Source organism: Acinonyx jubatus, chromosome E2 (genome assembly GCF_027475565.1).
Source record: "Acinonyx jubatus isolate Ajub_Pintada_27869175 chromosome E2, VMU_Ajub_asm_v1.0, whole genome shotgun sequence".
Taxonomy (NCBI): domain Eukaryota; kingdom Metazoa; phylum Chordata; class Mammalia; order Carnivora; family Felidae; genus Acinonyx; species Acinonyx jubatus.
The window spans coordinates 4,239,868-4,257,625 of NC_069396.1; the positions used below are offsets into that span (position 1 = coordinate 4,239,868).

The 17,758-nt window shown below is 54.7% G+C and overlaps 1 protein-coding gene across 6 annotated transcripts in view; it reads right to left on the bottom strand.

Annotated features, from left to right (window-relative positions):
- Positions 1-373: 373 nt before the first annotated feature.
- LOC106985630 (kelch-like protein 36) overlaps positions 374-17,758 on the bottom strand; it is a 102,532-nt gene continuing 85,147 nt past the window's right edge. For 5 of the 6 annotated variants that reach the window (XM_027076319.2, XM_053210883.1, XM_027076322.2 and 2 more), the window contains 10 exons: positions 16,824-16,915; positions 16,186-16,295; positions 15,717-15,772; positions 15,356-15,459; positions 12,640-12,739; positions 11,679-11,856; positions 8,739-8,904; positions 5,625-5,769; positions 4,436-4,501; positions 374-1,407 (listed from right to left, as the gene is read on the bottom strand). In XM_027076319.2, the coding sequence (XP_026932120.1) occupies positions 1,220-1,407; positions 4,436-4,501; positions 5,625-5,769; positions 8,739-8,904; positions 11,679-11,856; positions 12,640-12,739; positions 15,356-15,459; positions 15,717-15,772; positions 16,186-16,295; positions 16,824-16,915 (1,205 nt within the window). In that variant the 3' untranslated portion in view covers positions 374-1,219. The remainder of the gene's footprint in view (positions 1,408-4,435; positions 4,502-5,624; positions 5,770-8,738; positions 8,905-11,678; positions 11,857-12,639; positions 12,740-15,355; positions 15,460-15,716; positions 15,773-16,185; positions 16,296-16,823; positions 16,916-17,758) is intronic. The other variant, XM_053210881.1, reaches the window with a different exon arrangement.

Below are 17,758 nucleotides of genomic sequence, written 5' to 3' on the forward strand. Positions count from 1 at the left end.
CTCCGTCTCTTCTGCCCGGGAAGGGCTTCCTGTCCCCAACCCAAGGGCGGTGTCCGAAGTGCTGCTAAGATGCCCCAGCAGCACGGTGTTCAGCCGTGCGTGACGTAAGCCCACTGCTCTGGGGATGCTGACTGCGCTGGGGACAGGAACAAGGAACAGAGGAGAGTCACCTCCCTTTTCTGCTATCGGAAGATTCAAAAACTCCATCCCCCCAAATCGCTAGTTAGTGGCGTTGGCGACACTAAGCGGGCACGACCCGAGCCTTGGTTCGGCTGGCTGGAGGGCCCGCCGTGATTCTGGGGGAGCCCGCGGGCCCACGGGAGCGCCGGCGACCGGAAGTGGCGAGAGCAGTCAAAGAAACACCGTGCACAGCTTTAAACCAACTTTGTGATTTTTATTGGTGGGGGACAACTTCTGTAGTCCTAGAGATCACTAAACTGTGTACAATTAGAGACGCAGCATCACAGAAGAGCAGACGGCAGAATTAAACAGAGCGACTGAAGGAAAGATCCGTCGTCATGATTTTGCCCATTTTTCATTATGTGTACACAGAAGCATGAATGCAACGTGAAATCTTTTAATGGCAATAAAGTTTACAACCACCCACCTACGTGGGCTAACGTCTTAACTCCGGGTATCTGATCTGCAATGCATACGTAAGCAGCTTTTCATCGCACGATTACTAACACGTATCTTTCCGGTGAGGAACCAGCAACTTATTTTTCGTATTTATGTTTCTTTTCGTATTTATGTTTCTTATGTCTCCTCTGATAACTGGCTCGTTTTTATCGTTTATCAAAAACTAGAGGGTGGGGAAGGAAAGTGTGACGGATTAAAAAATTTACTCCTTAAGGAAAGATAAAATTCATTTTCACAAATTTACAAGTGTCGCTGGTGCAGGATTTATTCTACTAAGCAATTAGACTGCGAATCGAATGCAAGTTCCCCCTTCTCACTCAGGAATCGGCATTATTTCAGAAACACGGGTTCTGTGTATTTTCTCAAATCGAGTGACGGTCTGTTTCAACCAAATGATTCGGATCTGGAAGGCAGGCGGCAACGTGAACTGTTGCGCACAAGCCCCGAGGCGTCTGCTCTCCGTTCTAGCCCGTTCTGCCAAGGACGAAGAGGCTCCCCCTAGAGAGCCACTAAAGACGGGAAGGAAGTCAGAGGGAGTCGGCGTCTGCAAGCGGGCGGCGGGCACACGGCGCGCAGGCGGCTACAGCAGGTCCACGCGGCGGTAATACAGGAGGTAGGCTGTGCGTTCGGCAGTGGGCTTCACCACCTGGTACTGGTTCACCACCTTGACCGTCTGGTCATCGATGCGCAGCCAGCCGTTCAGACCGATCTGGAAGACGTCCGTGGTGTAGTGGCCGCCCGTTGCGCTGCTGCCGTGATGGTAGACCACTGCAAGAGAGGCCGGGCGCCCGGTGAGACGGGCGGGGCGGGGCGGGGCACGGCAGCGCGCCACGCCCCCCACGCCCGCCACGCCCCCCACGCGCGCCTGACCCCCCCCCCACGGAGCCGCCTCGCGGGACACACCTTTCCGAGGCGCGTGGGGCAGAGATGCCACCACACAAAGCAACGTCATGTAATCCAAAACCCTCAGCGACGCGCGAGAAAGTCACACACGGACACCTTAACGACACACTCCGGACGTTCAAGGCCTCGCGGAGGAGTCGCCGGCCCGGTGGGGCTGTCCCACAAGCCAGCCCTCCGGGCGAGGACGGCCCACCGCTGAAGCGAGCACGCGGGGACGTAGCGCCAAAGACCCCGCCCCCTCCCCGCCCCCACGGAACCGCTAGCACTGACGGACCTCCAGAAATGCCACCCAGACCCCCAAACGCTCATGCTCTCGATCCAGCCCATCCCCTTCTAGACCGTTCTAAAGAGATCATGTGAACCTCCGACAAAGATTTGGTAACAGGGAAAAAGCAAGGAAACGTCAAGAGGCGTGCACAGTAAGAGGAAAAGGCTGAGCGCACGGCGATGTAGGAATATGGCGGCGTTACGTGGAAAGTGGACAGTTCTCGGTTTTCTGTGACTGTCATCACAACGAGTGACCGCGCCGGCCCCAAGAGGGACCGACAGCAGGACTGTCATGTGGGCGGAGCGGGTGGCGTCCCCACCGAAATGGCACCTAGTCGTTACGCTTTCTTCTTTTATGCTTAAACGAAGCTTTTCACTTAAAAAAATTCTGTAATCCAATCAAGAAGCCTTTGGTCAAAGGCCTAAAACAAAGACAACCAACCACTGGAAGACGCAGTGAAGTTCCCTGAAGACACCAAGGGCCCCCGTCTTCCCCCCATGGGGGGGAGGAGGGCCAGGCCGCAGGCAGGAGCCCGGGGGACGGAGACGCCTCCCGAGGACAGGGGGCTGGCAAGGCGGCCGGGCGAGCTCGTGCCACCACCAGTGCAGAGGAACAAGAACTCGGCTGGTGGCAAGGTGGCTGGGCCCTGGCGGCAGCGGTCACTCCAGCGGAGGGACGACCCTGTCCGGACCCCGTGGCCGAGGTCGTGGCTGGTGGGATGACAGTCCCCCGGCAAAGGAGCCTCCGTGCTGGAGGCGCAGGGGACGCCCTTGCCAGCCACGTGACAAACACGGCTGGTGCCCTGGAGACAGAAGACTGCAGGAGGCCCCGGCAGGACACCAGCGGTGGGATCGGCACACACGGCAGGTCGCACCCATCAAAAGGCCATCGAGGACGTGGAAGAGGCTTGACATGGCCCGTCCCCCAGACCCCAAACCCACTTTGGGCTTTCGTCCTGGATTTTCACCTCCAAGCCACGTCTCGGGCAAGAGTTTTGATCGAGTGACCAAGTCAGTGGGATTTAAGGAGCTGTGGGTTTGTGTTTCCTGCAGGCCCCTCCCGTTCTAACACTTCAAGAGAAAGCACTCCACACGCGTTGTGGTTCCCTCAGCAGCACCCGGGGGCTGACACGGCACATCAGGGCTCCAGGCGAGTCCCCCTGACTGAATGGGACCGGCCAGCACTTCTCGAACGTGCTCTCCGGGTCCCGCAGTCAGAACCATTTGTGCGAAGTGCTTCCTAACATTCCTGGCAGACCGGGAAAAGTCCAACTGATCCAATCCGTGCCCTTATTTCTGAAGTGAGAAGCCATGAGAGGATTTGGGAACGCAGGGGAGCCCCGGGCAGACACTGGGCCACAGCCGGCAGGCAGAGCGGGACCACACCGGGGCTCCCCGAGCAGGAGAGACAGGGACTCCCGTCCTTGCCCCAGGTCGGCGGCCTCCCCCTGCAGCGGCCCCAGGCAGGGAGGGCAGCAGGGAGATGGCAGGGCTGACCTTCATCTCCCCCTGGGGCCTCGGGGCCCAGCTCCGGACTTGGGCCGGCCCCTAGGGCCTCTCTGGTCCCAGAGGCAGGTGGCAGAGTTTCCATGACAAGGCAGGGCTGGAAAGGGCTGGGGACACCGCACGAGCGCAGGGCCCCCCTGCCTGGGGAGGGGCTGTGATCGGCTGACGTGGGGGAGAAGAGAAAGTCAAAGGCACAGCCTGGCAGGAAGAGCAAGGTGACCGGGCCCAAGCCCTCCTGGTGTCGCAGGGGGACCTGACCCGCTCATCGGGGGCCAACCAACTTTCTAAACAGGCAGGGCGGAGGGTAGGAGGGTGAAGACCGGCCACGCCACTGCGGGCCAGAGCGGGGCGTGTGTCCCAAACAAGAATTTGGGTTTCTTGTTTTATAAAATGGGGACACCACCACCTGCCTCGCAGGACAGCTGTGAGGAATAAATGAGATACCACGAAAAAGGCACCGAGTAGAAAGGTTCACTAAACACGTGTCAGTAAACGGGAACTTAGTTTAAATTACACGCAGACTGAGCGAGGCCAACACAAAAGGAAGGATAACGAAGAAGCTAGGAAATTCTGGTAAAAACGGCCAGAAAGCACACGCAGCTGTTGCAAACAGCAACCAGCACAAGTACAGGGCCTCAAAGGCCCAGAAGACTCTGGCTACAAGAGGAAGGAGGAGCGGAAGGACGGACAGACAGTATTAGACAAACTGGGGCCGCAGAAAGCTCTGGGCCGAGAGAACAGGGGTCTCGGGGACCCGGCCCCCAGGGCGCCACTGTCCCCGCGCAGGGGCCACAACCGCAGCAGGAAAGGTCCCGTCTGCAAACCGCTAGCCCAGCAGGCGGCCTCCAACCCGATCCTCTGACTCACAGACAGAACTCATGTTAAACAAGGTCTTAAGACGAATTCAGCTTAGAGCCAAAAGGATATTCTGTCAAATCCAAGCACCAACGTCAGGTCAAACGCACATTTTCAAAAGAAAACAGAGTCCCCTTGTAAGGTCCAGGGGTTACCAGCAGAGGCACTCTTCTCTATGCGAAGTGGTATTGTGGCAAAATTGGGCCTGGGTATTAAACGTCTTTATCAGTGCTTTAATAAGTAAATAACGTACAGATTTACTTACCTGCAAATAGCCTATAGGTTCTGTGGCATTTAAAATTCTTATTTTTAACCCCTGGAGAAAGCAGTTCTGAAAAACAAAATATCGACAGCTGCAATCTGTAAAAAAGCACTTATAGAGAGGCTCAGGGTGACAGACGAAGAGGTGCCGACAGCCCCGCTCACATGCGCCCCCTGGCAGACCAGGAAAACAAAACAAACTCCAGGCCTCCCTGGGCCCAAGCGCTGCCCAGGAGGGAAACCGGCTGTGCGACGCGGGAGCGCCCGGACCCGGCAGCCAGTCCGTTAAGAAACAGGGGAAATACACTGAGCCTGTTAAGCTCATGCCAGAAACCCCTTAAAAGCAGACATGCTAAAAAACGGAAAAGAAAGCCGCCCACTTAGAAACAAAATGGCCCGGGGAAACTAAGAGTTGAAACGTTTTACAGGCGAGGGAGGCCGCAAAAGTTCCATTATGTAAGAGTAAGACGGTCCCCCCAAAGAGGCACTGTCCCCCTGCGGGAACGGCTCCCCGCAGATGGACCCTTCCGGGAGCCGCTCGCCACCGGCTTCTCCCCTACCCCCACCCTCGACCCAAGCCAGGGCCTCTGGTCCTGGCTTATCTCGTTTCTCTTTCTGGAAAGCACTTCAGGTGGCAGCTGACACGAAGACACGCGTGACAAGCAAGACAACACGAGCTTGCTTTCATCAAAACGCGTCGAAGCTGAGGGGGGCCCGGTTACCTGACGGAGACTCAGGGCGGACAGGGTGCCACAAACCTGACACGTGTCATTGCAACCGGAGGTCGGAGGAACGCCCAGGGGCCTATGGGAAACGTCCCTTCACTTCACTAAAAAAGTCCATTTAACAGGCCGGTACGTGCGATTCTTAACGTTTATGAAGAAAACCGTTTTGGACCACTGATCCACAAGGTATTTCCAGAAAGACGATGCTCATCTTAATGGACAAAATCTCCTCCGGTTTTACAATCTAGTAAGATCATACGGTTTATTCACTTTTTGCCTTTATCTTTCAAGAGCTACCCTGGTGCCAATTTGAGCATCAAAATCCGTTACTAATCGAGAAATCTAAAACCAAACCGTCACGAGAGAGAACCTCCTGACTCCGGCATCTCGCAGAAACGCCGGGCGCCAAGCGCCCGGCCTCCCGGGAGAGCAGGCACCACGCACGCGGTCTCCGTCCGCGGCCGTTACCTTTGCTGATCTCCAGGTCCACAGGGTACTCGACGCTCTTGACGAGCTTCTGACACCCGCCGGTCTTCTCGTAAACAAACCGCTTCAGGTGCAGCACGAGCACGGGAGGGAGCTTCTCCAGAGTCACTCTTCGACTGATCTCCACCTAGGGCACAGAGCAGAGCAGGACGCGCGTCCCTCACTCCACGCGGCAGACGCCACGTCCGTCCCCCAAGAACCCCCTCCGGGAGCCGACGGCCTGCGGCTCCGCGGCCCCGTTCCCCTCTCGGCCGGGTCAGGGGAGCGTCTGAGGATCTAACATCCCGCCAAGAGGTCTCGCGAGAGCCACCCACACTCCCCGCGGGAAAGCGCACACGTGCCTGCAGACACGGCAGCACGGGACGCCCCGGCTCCGCGGGCCTAAGCGTGAACTCTCCGGCAGGAAGCCCTGCTCTGGGGTCGGTTAAGCATCAGACTTCCGGTCGGGTCACGCTCTCACGGTTTGTGAGATCGAGCCCGCATCGGGTGAGCCCCGCTTCTCTCTCTCTCCACCTCTGTCCCCCATGAGATTCTCTCTGCCCCTTGCTCGCTCGTCCTCGCGCTCTCAAAAAAAACAAAACAAAAACCTGTTCTGTGACATTAATGGCAAATTGGCACAAAAATTAACAGCTAACTCGGCAGTGGCACCTCGCATTATGTACGTATTAACGTGCTTTTTAGTAACTCAAACCGAAGCCAAAGTGTTTCTCAAATTAGGTGTTCTACGTAACCCAAAAGCTATCTCTTGCAACCATTAGCTTCGCAGGTTTGTTTTATCAATTTACACGTCTCTCATCTGCTTCCACACGTCCAATGAATGCTGCGCTTCATTAAAAATGCATCCTTGCCAACAATGCCTATTACCTTTATTTGCCGTTCTTTAGAATTATAAACTCTTGGGTGCTCCCTGTATTTAGATGAAGAATCCTTTTGGTAGAAATGCCCGTTCGGGTGACCGTCGGAAAGAGAACAGCGGAAGCGAAGTGTATGGCAACGTTCAGAAGACCGTATGTGCATCTGGGTAGAGGTGTCCTAATGGGCGCCCGGCTTCCCACTCAGGCTCAGATCCTAGGCGGGGAACCACCCGACCCGCCTCTGGATGCTCATCACGGGTCTGGAGCCCGGTGTCTCCGTACCCGAGGAGGATGTGCAAGCGATCGGAATGCGTGGCTACGGCCCAACGGCAAGAGACCGAGATTGTGGCAAGGGGACTCCAGCGTCCCCGCGCGTGAATCGAGGGCTGGGCAAATGCATCTCTGGGATGCTCTCCGAGCCAGGGACCTAGGACTCTGACCTCAGACTTTCGGGCAGTTCACTAAGTGGCTAATCGGAAATTCTTCCGTGTGTTTTGGGTTTCCACACAAACTTGACACACTTTTCTTCACGCAACAAAACCAGACCAGTTCCGTACAGCAAGTATTTTCTATAGTCCTATTTTCCCACGGGCCTTCGTCAAGTGGTCCCACAGCAAAATAAATCTCGTGACCTTAAAACACAGTAACGTCAAACTCGGTATTTTAAAAAGTCCGTTCAAAGAAAACACATTCCAGAAAATGTGATACTTGCTCTTTCCGGATATCCCCGCCCCATACGAACCGTCCAAGATCTCCCTTTCTCAAACGTCTGCTTTTCGGAGAGTTTTCGCTCTTCTCGGTAACATGCCACCACCATCACCGAGCCGGGACACGCAGCGTGTTGCTTCTTCCTCTTCGAGGCTCTGCCAAAGGGCCTCTTTTTTCCTGCGTCCTTCTCCCCGCTCCCCCCAGCCATCTGCAATAAACCACCTTCTTTCTCCTCACACCCTCTACCTCGATCTCATCTGCACCCTCCCGACGTGCACGCGTCGCCGCAGCAGGAACAAGAGAGGAAAAGACGCGTGAGGGGGCGGGGGCGAGGTCTGCAGGATGAGTGGCCACCAACCCCTGCAGGTGGCCGCGGGAGAGCGAGCGAGCGAGAGAGGCGTTGGGGGGCGGGGGCGGGCAGGACGGCGACTCCACCTCTGGAGCCGCGGCTGCCACACAACGAGCCAAGTACACGGCTCAGCCACACCAACCGACCTCCTGAAAACAAATACCCACTTTCTCTCTCATTAAGTTCCACCGCCAGACTCGGCTGATTCACGTAAGCCAAGCGCCGAGATTCTGTCTCTTGCTCCTACCGCCTTTCTTTTTTCAACAAAATCGCCCGTGGGAAGCAAGTCAGAAAACACGGTGGAGGATCAGGCCAAACTACGTGCCCATCTCCCAAGAGGAGGCTTGACCGGCCCAGGCGGGAGGCCCCAGGGGAACCGCAGGCGCCCAGGTGCTCCTCTGCTCTGCTCCCCGTGCGCCTTCAGCCACCACAGCCTTGTTGGGTCACGCTCCCCAGGGATACTACGAGCCGTCCAGACAGGTGCCGCCCGTAACTAGCCTGCGTCCATCTGTCACGTTTCTCTGAATTCACCAACCCCGAGATCACCAGCACGATCTCGGCAGCGGAGACGACACCCTCCTCAACCCCGGAGAGGAAACAGCTGCCGCTGGCACATCTGGATCCCAGGCACCAGGAAGCGCTCCGGGACCAAACACTCCAGCTCTCTCCTGACTCGGCTGACAGGTACCCCACACGAAGCCATCTGCCTCTCTGACTCCCGAACACTGAAGACTCAAAGACTTTCCTCCTGTCCACATCCGATTAAAGACTAACACGCAGGAAAACAGCTACTTTCTAATTGTTTTTGATCTCCTGGAAGACCTACAACCAAATGCTATTGGAACCTCTTTTCTGGCCTACCTAAGCTCATGAAATTATGCTTTGTGACGTCAGAAGCTGCTCGGCCTCTGTTCGACGTGGTGCTGACTTTATCGTACCGCGATCGCACTAGCAAAGTTACACAGCTCAGGACAGACGCTCCCGACGACCGTCACCCTGGGCTACGTGAAGTGGTGTCAGGACCAGCCGTTTCAGCCGTCCCATTGTAAACACGTGGAAACTTTCAGTGCGAAACAGTGAAGCAAGGGGCCCGAGAGGCAGAGCGCGGACCCGCTTGCGCCGCGCGCTCTTTCCACCAGACCGGGGCGCCTCGGCACACACGTTCAAGACCAACTATGGCTGTACCTCTTGTTTGGTCTTTGTGGTATAACCCTGGACAGATTCTCTCGCCACCAGGCTCTCCAATGCGTCCTGGACCGTACGTATCTTGTCAGACTGGATGTCCAGCTGCAGCGTGAAGAAGGGCTGCAAAGTGGCGGATTCTCTGGAACTCTGCTGGTAGACCACAGACCTGCGGGTTGGAAGACACGACCAGACAACTGTGAGACAACGCCCCTTCCCGCCTTCCCTCAAGATCACCCAGCAGCAGAAGAGGGATTAACGCGGGGAACGAGGTTTCTCAGGACCACTCTCAGAAGGCCAGAGAGGGAAAAGAGCCACCAATGTACCGAAGTTGAAAATAATCAGGCGGGAAAAATAAATACATAAAATAAAATAATGACACCAACTATTGATGGGAAAAAAAAAATTAGGCTGGAAAAAAAAATAATGACACCAACTATTGGTGGGAAAAAATAATCAGGCGGGAAAAATAAATACACAAAATAAAATAAAATAATGACACCAACTATTGGCGGAAAAAGAAAAATCATCATCAGGCTGAATACCACCTCCTGAGTATTTCTAAGCAAAAGCCCACCAGTCCAGCGGATCGCGTTCCCGGCGCAAGCACACTGGAAGAAAACCTACTTCATCTTCCAAATTCCTTCCCTTCCGCTCCACACTTCATTTAATGCACCAGTTAGTAACTGCCCTTATCCTGCCGTGGCCTCAAAGCGCTGACACTTCTCATCTTCGTCAAGTGTCAGAGCCGTTCTGATAAAAGAGAGGAAACCCCAAGGGAAACAATATTTTTAACGGCATTTTTCCCCTATAAAAATGACTTACAAAAGAGAAGCAGGGTGTGTCTAACAAAAACTAAGCTAACATTCCAGGAAACAAGGCTACCTACCCCCCTCAAGAAGAAGGGTGCCAGTTCGACCTTGTTTTCTTAGCTGGTTTTTCATTTCATTTTTCTCTGAGTTTCTCTGAGTAAAACTTGTGTGCTCAGCCCATCTCCCATTTAGCCCCGGCAGGGAAACATTCCAGGCGCGCAACGAGAATTCTGCTTCTGCAGCCTGAGTGACCCAGTTTACGAAAGGAATCAGATGGGTGCCTGGGGATTCAGACTTTGCAGAGCAGGTACCCCCAAGAGCGAACTAAACGCTCCTCTGCCTCGGGCTTCACGTCCACACGCGCTCCCCTGCCACATGGACCAGGAAGCATCTTTGTGCTCCCTCCGAGGGCACAGACTCGAGAGCCACGGCCGTTCCCCTGGTTCCAAGAGCAACGGGGGAGGGCGGTCATTAAAACTGGTGGCGGAATCAAGAAGCGGTCCTCCGGACTCCAACGGCCTCGATTTTATTCAAGGCTCCGAACGGGCGGGGGGAAAAGGGTGAAGAAAGGTGATGGTTTCTCCAGGGGGAGTGAAAACCCACCCAAGGAAGGTGGATTTGCAAAGAAAACCACACTTCATGATGGCTACCACACACACAGAAGTTCCTAAGTTTTAAGAAATCATTCCAACCTTTGCTTTGTTAGTTCTCCAAAGTATCAACAAGCCGTTTCAACATTTAAAAAGCCCGCCAAGGCCAGGGCCAGAGGTCCTGCACGGCAGGGCCGTGCACGCCGAGCTAGAATTTCCTCCAAATCGGATGCTGGTTATTCTCAAACAAACGTTGAGATCTCGGGGTACGCCGGCCTCAGGAGCCTTGCACGTTCCACCTATGCGCGCACACGCGGTGCTGTCACACCCACTGGGCTGGCCCAAGAGCACGGACATCAGGCTGCCGGTCTCACGCAGAGCCAAAGGCACAAGACGGCCTTCTCTCAGTGCCGTGCCTGACCTGGATCCCGGCTTCCCTTCCCGAAACAGCCCAGCCCAAGGAATCGTATCCGCAACAGCAAGTCACAGGGGCGGCAGTCCCCAGGGCACACCTGACCACAAGGCTGACGTGGAGACGTCACAACGGAAGGGGGCCCGGCGGCTCTAGTGCACAGTGGGGAGCCCAGAAAGGACTCGTTCAAGGGGACAAGGCGGCACGACTGGCTTCTGGATCCGGCGCGGCACAGCAGCACCGCCCGGGGCCGTGAAGGAGCCAGTGGACGTGCGGGGGTTGTATCAGCCTCGCTGAAAGGCACTCGGCCTAAGCTGTAGGGCAGGGCGAGCCCGAACTGACTCTGCCTGCCTCTGCCTCGGAAAGGGTGTCACTTCTTCTGGATACACGGCATTCGGGACAAGCAAAGGCTGCGTCTCACTACGAAACCCCCCTCGTAGGTTCCAACGCCAGGCCGTCCGCGAGGACACCTAGCTCCGGGGGCGCTTCGGGACTCTGGACGCTTGGGCCTCCCTGGAGCCGGCCCCAGCGCTCCTGAGTTCCACATCGAAGCGGCAACGAATGTCTGTCTCTAATGCACTCAGACAGAACTCTTCTAGAAGGAGGTCATTAAAGAGCAACGAGCATCTGGTTTATGGGAACTGGGCCAGAGGAGGGAACCCAGCCCTCCAGGTAGCCCCGCGTCCCCCTCTGTGTGAAAGTATCTCCCTCCACACTCCCTCACCTTTCTAGCTCACTCGGTTCCAGAGCCTAAAATTCCTCCAGCCAGACACAGAATTTCTTCTCTTAACAGAACCTGCCTGCCAACTTAACAAGTCTTTCTCTTTCTACCTAGCTGCGAGCGGCTGGAGTGCTGACGGAGGGAGGAGTCAGGAGGGCAGGAGGGCAGCAGGGCCTGGGGGACGGCGGCAGGGCCCGGGGCCGAAGGGCCTTGGTGCCGGGCGAGAGCAGTGGAAAGCACCAGGCAGCAGAGGCGCAGGGACGGCGGGGGACGGAGCAGGCACAGGGGCGTCGAGGCAAAGCGTCGAGCCCAGAATTCCTCAGACACGTCTTACACCCTCCCCCTTCGGCCAGATGGCAAAACCCTGAGAGAGGCCAACACTACGGTATATTCCAGAAGAGCACAAACCTGATGTGTCCGCCAAAAATGCCAGTGATCGGGGTCTGAACAAACTCAGCCTGGCGCGTGACTGAAGTCTTGCTCCTGGGGCCCACTTGCTCCCACTCGTCCTCACTGCCTTCGCCCGGCTCGTCCTGCTCGTCTTCGTGCACCGACGGGCTCCTGGGTCCGTTGGAAACGGTGAGTTCTGAAAAGGAGACAGTCCGCTTAGGCCACTCACAGCAACAATGACAGCGAAACAGCTTCCTTAAAAAAAGGTTCTCCGTAAGCCGCCTGCACGGAGTGAGCCTTAAAGGCGAAACCAAGGCGCGCTCTGCACAAAGAACAAAGGCGACAGGGACGGACGCCCACCTGAATGCTGCTGGCATAAACCACCAAGGACGGCGCTCCTGGGACAGCCGGAGAGCCGTGAAGACAGACCGGAAGCCAGGCAGCACGGCGGGAGCGCGGCCCGTCTTCCTCACGTGCTAAGGGGCTTTGGTCACACGGGAGAGCACTCTCAGTCTCCGGACACGTGTGCTTTGGCCATTTTAGGGGCGAACTAAACTGCTACTTCCCACTTAATGTGTGTCACTCAGGAAATGCGTGCACACACCGTGCGTGGGGACAGGGACACAGAGAGAGAAAGCACGGCAGGACGTCAACGGGTGCAGAATCCAGCGGCTGCACAGGTATTCACCAAACCATTCCCCCAGCTTTTCCGTATGTTTGATCGTTTTCCTCATTAAAAGCTGAACGAACAAAAGCAGAGGTGCTGGATGTACTCTGATTTACCCAGAGGGAGCATTCTCGGAGGTATAAAAAATAAGCAGTGTAGAGATAACCAGAGTCGCCCTGGTGAGAAAGTGACTCAAAGGGCCAACGATCTGGGGAGGAAGCGGCTCCGTGTACGAACACGCGACATCTGTTCAGAATTAATTCTTGGGGAAATGTTCTCGTGCAATTTTGGGGCCAACAGACCACGACCTACTTTGGTTATTGGGTGACAGAAGTTTCTTCAGGTTCAGCATTTCCTCATGAAGTCCGTTTAGAATGAAGCCTAAATATTCCTCCGCGTCTTCTTGTCGACCCTGAAAAGGCCAGATAGGAACACGTTAATTTTAACTGATCACCACGCAAGGCCTGCAGGGAATACTGAGCCTGCATATTCAGACCAGGTCTCCTCTTCAATTTTTAACAAGACTTAATGTAAAGTGTTTCCAGAAATCATGTGACTTTTCTTTTTTTTTTTTTTTAATTTCTTTTTATGTTTTTATTTTGAGACAGAGCACAAGTGGGGGAGGGGCAGAGAGAGAGAGAGAGAGAGACAGACAGACAGACAGACAGACAGACACAGAATCGGAAGCAGGCCCCAGGCTCCAAGCTGTCGGCACAGAGCCCGACGCGGGGCTCGAACCCACGGACCGTGAGATCATGACCTGAGCCGAAGCCGGACGCTTAACGGACGGATCCCCCCCAGGCGCCCTTCGCGTGACTTCTTTGTAGGCTGAAACAGGTGGAGTGAGGGGGGCACGGGTGGGGGTGGGGGTGCAAAGTAAACCTTTATGTCTAAGTGTAGGATGAGGAGGAACTTCCATCTGTTATGTTTTTTCCGGCTTTTTGAAATTTTCTACAATAAAGACATGTTACCCTTAGAACAAAACACTTAATGAAACGTTGCTCTTCTGTGGACACGAAAGGGACGAACAAGCACCAGACACGAGGGCCCCCTCGTCTCACAACCCCAGGGGCCAAAGGTCACACTGTGGCTGTGAAGGGGAGCCCGGGTGGTCCTCCCGTTCGCAACGATGGGCAACTACAGGGGAAAGGACCCAAATCACACGTGAAAATCTCTCCTGATTCAAAGGCTCCGCTGACGGTTTTTTTTACGCACACACTTCAGCAAATTCATCTCCAGACGAGTCACGCGACAGCCAGGTATCTGTTCTATGATCTCAGGATGAGTTCGTATTTCCTTCTTTGGAGAAGGAGCGCAGGGACCGAGGATTTCCGAACCCTTCTTTCAGCCTCTGGTGTACCCGCTCCAAACAGGACTCCAAACGGACGGCAGCCGTTGGGCGTGGAGCACGCTGTGTGTGTGCGGCAAAGGGCGGAAACCGGCACGGCTCAGAGGCACAAGGGTCAACGCGGCAGGCCTGACGTTCTCGGGAAGGGCCGCTTGCCGGGTCGGGTCGCTCCCTGGTTGGCATCTGGGAAGTGGGATTTGGGGAGGGTCCCCCCCGCTCCAAGAACTGACAAGGGAATGTGCCTGAATCGTACAACATGGTTTACGCTGAACACCCGCTTTCCTTGTGCAGGTGTGGAATTCTGGTCTGCGCTGGGCAGAGGACGCCTGGGGACCCCGGGCACGGAGTCTCCAATGTGCTTCCCTAGCAGACGGCATCTTTCCACGCGCTGTCGCACTCTGACGCCGAGGAACGAAGCGCGTTCTCTGTGACGCACCAGGACACGAGTCTCCAGGTTTCCCGCACACCGGACGTCTCGTCTTGCCTTGTGTCCTCGTGCTGTCCTAACCCGATTGTGAGGATAACGGCTGTGACTCACAGCCCTTCCGTCGGACCACCAAGCCTGAGGGTGGCATGGGGGACCCGACACAGCCAGGATGCACCTAACTTCAAAAGACACTTCCGTCCACGAACATAACCTCGGAGCCGGATGTCAGTGGGGCTTGGCCACGGGACGCCCCCGGAACTTCACTGCTTTTCCTGGGCCGCCACCTGAACCGGGTGGCCCGCCTTGGCTTCTCAAGCATCTGCATTTGCATCTATCTTAGGACTTCTTTGCTCTTTCCTTAAATATCTAATTTAATTTAAATATCTAATTTAATATGCCAGAGCTGTCGGCAGGCAGAGGGTGCAGCGTAATCCGCTTCTGCATTCCCAACATTCCGTACATTCCCGCCACCCCGGAAACGTCAATCTCCAACTGAACGTGGAGAGGCACGGTTCGCGCCTACGCCACCCTGGCCACTCACCCTCCGCAAAACAATGGCGCTTCAACACACTTTACTTAGCTTTAATGGAATTTGGGGGGGGATGGTTTTTCTCTCTAAATAATTCCCATAAGTATCATTTCAATTGCTCGTATGGACTCATCACAGACTGTCAGGGAGGAAAGAAAGGCTCCAGTTAACTTTGCAGAAAGGGTATGTAATTCACTCTCGACAGCTGTCGGCGCCCTACGCGAGACGCCCCTGGCCCCTGGTCCCACGCCTTTAGTAGCAAAGTGTGTGACAAAAGATGCAGCTAAGAGAGTCAAGGGGCCGTGTGAGTGTGACGGAGACACAGCTCTCCCGAATGCCGCCACGGTTCCGGGCCCAAGGACCACGCTCCACGTGAAAGGCCGTGCGGCGGTCAAGGAGCTGGCCGTGATGCCCGGCGCTGCATTTACGAGCTACGTGGCCTTGGAAAAGGATCGCCCTTTTCTCAAATGTAACAACGAGAGGACCGCAGGGGGCGGGGTCGGCTAAGGTACGGAAAAAACGTACAAGGGTGCTCAGTGCCCAGTAAGTGATGCACGCCCTGCCTCTGGTTACCAGGACAATCGTCGTATTTTTAAATTTCATTCAAGCAACTGACTCCACAACAAGCCTAAATCTACCGAACACCCACCAAATGGCAGCAATGCAAGCGCAGGGCGAGCACTGAACAAGCAGGGACCAGAGCTACGCGCGAGCAGGGCCAAACCTTTTCAGACAGGCTCGACTTGATCACCGTCAGGAGTCTGTAAATGTACGTAGGTTCAAAAGCAGCTCCAGGGCGGATATCCCTCACGATTTTATCCCCAAGAGCTGCAACGGAACAGGACACAGATTCTCGTCACTGAAACAGAGTCTTAACACGATGAAAGGCAACTTCACCGGGGCGCCCCGCCCCCCGCACAGCCCCGCCCCCGCCCCGCCCCCCGCGACGCTGAGAACAGCACAGGTGTAGCGCCGGTTATTTCAAAAACCGTTTCTTTGCGACAAGACCGAATGTATGAAATTTGGCCACCTGCCTCCCCAGCCGTCCGTACACAATGGCATCAGGAGGCCTCACCGCTACTCACCTTGTCTGGGTTTTGGAGGTACTGGCATATTAGTAAACTCATTCATTAGCCGAACACTAAACACGGGGGAGAAAAAGTTTAGTACATTTTTGTAAAAGACATCCTTTCACTAGAGACTCTCGATGGCTACTCAGAATATCAGTCAGCATGAAGGTTGGCAAGTTTTTGGCAACCGATGCCAGAGCGGTGAGTGGTTCTTCCACCTTTTCTACGTAACTTCCGGAAGATCTTCAGGGACACACACTGGCAAGCACTAAACTGACATGAACAAATCTGAGGAACACAGGCAGTGCTCCAATTCCATTTCTGGTTAGCTTCCACATAAAAACACAAACAGTGAATTTTAAAAAATTAAAAAATTAAAGGACTCATCTGCAAGAAAGTAAGAACGTTGCTAAACTATTTGAATTTGAATTAGCAGAGGCGAAACGACCCAGCCCCTGGACACATCTGGAGGCACCTTACTTACAAGCTATCTATCATGGGTGTCGATGTACAAGGCCTTTGCACTTTCGAATACAGAGGGATGAACTTCATCAGGTGATACATTGGAGGGCAGGCGACCAGTGCCTGCAGCGTCTAAGGAGTGGCGGTAAGGAAGCGTAAAGGAAATGAAACAGACACTCCAAACTTCTGAAAGCACATTAAACGCAAAGCATGTAAAACTAAGCCAAGGACACTGAAAGACTTACGTATGTAAACCTTCAAGGAATCAACCAAATAACCGTAAGGACAACTGCCTTGCGATTTCCATGTAAGGCCTTACCGGGCAGTCAGCAGTTTACATACAAAACCTTGATTCGACCAAGATGTAGCAATTACAACAACGTTTCCAGCTGTCAGTGGACACGCTACCCTATTACTCGAGGCCATGCTAATGAAAATAAAATTGGCCTCATTCTGTCACTCACCGGTCAACAAATCACCTTTTAGGGGGGCAGGAAGAACTCTATCTTTTAAGCAAGGTAGGCACACTAAGTAAGGAACCAAGTTTTCGGACTCAAAGTTTAAGGCAGAAGCCCCATGGCAGCTGAACTAAGTCAAATGCACCGGAGGAAGACAACGCCGTGGTCCGCTGGCCTTGGAGACAGCATGTGAGAAGGATACAGCATTAATGTAGCACCAGTTTCCTTTATTGATCAGCCCCCGGGGTTGCAATGACACTGGTTTATGTATTAGGGTCACATTCTCCAGTAACTCTGAAAGAGTGAAGAAGCATATTTAAGAAGTTAACGACATCCAGTAAATAACAGTGAGCGAAATTCCTACACTCTGGAGGAGCGTTAAAATCCCCCTCGAGAAAGCACATATCCAAGGAAAAGGCACACTGTGTTGAAGCTTCATGGGGCCCAATATCGTGTGCAGTAACCAACGACTTAAAATTTTTAAAAAATACTCTCCCCCCAAACACTAGGTTTGTTTCTCTTTCCGTGGGGATCCAACCAGGGAGCAGAGAACTATTTTAACAAGAAACAGAAACGGCTGAACTACATGGGTTAGAGCGAACAGACCTGAGACACACAGGCTCCTCCCCGCACGCTGACAGCGAGGCAGGCCCCGCCAACAGCACAGTCCCTCGAACGCCAGCTACGGAGGAGTTCGAGTGCAGACGGGAGCCTCGTCCGGGGGAAGCCCCAGCAACTGCCACGGCACCCCACGCACCCCAACAGCGGGCGACCCATCACCGTCCAGGGAGGGGCGACACTCCTTTCTGAGACAGCGGTCTCACGTAGCGCACTCCTACTCCTCACACAAGGCGTGTGCTCAAACGCCCTCGCTCCAGGCAGAAACACACCTCTCGGCAGATTCACCCTGACGTCACTCTTCTCTACGGTCGGTCGGCAGACAGACGGGATTGCCATCTTCGCAGAACGCTCGAGTGGTGCAATTAAACGCCTTAAGTAATTTTTTTCAGTAAAGTTTTAAAACAAGACAAAGCCTCCCCATGTCCCGTTACGAATCTTGTAGTGAAGCCACACAAGTCAAGGACACCTTTTACCCGGGCAAGCGCTCGATGACGTACAAGCGCTAAGGGGCTGCAC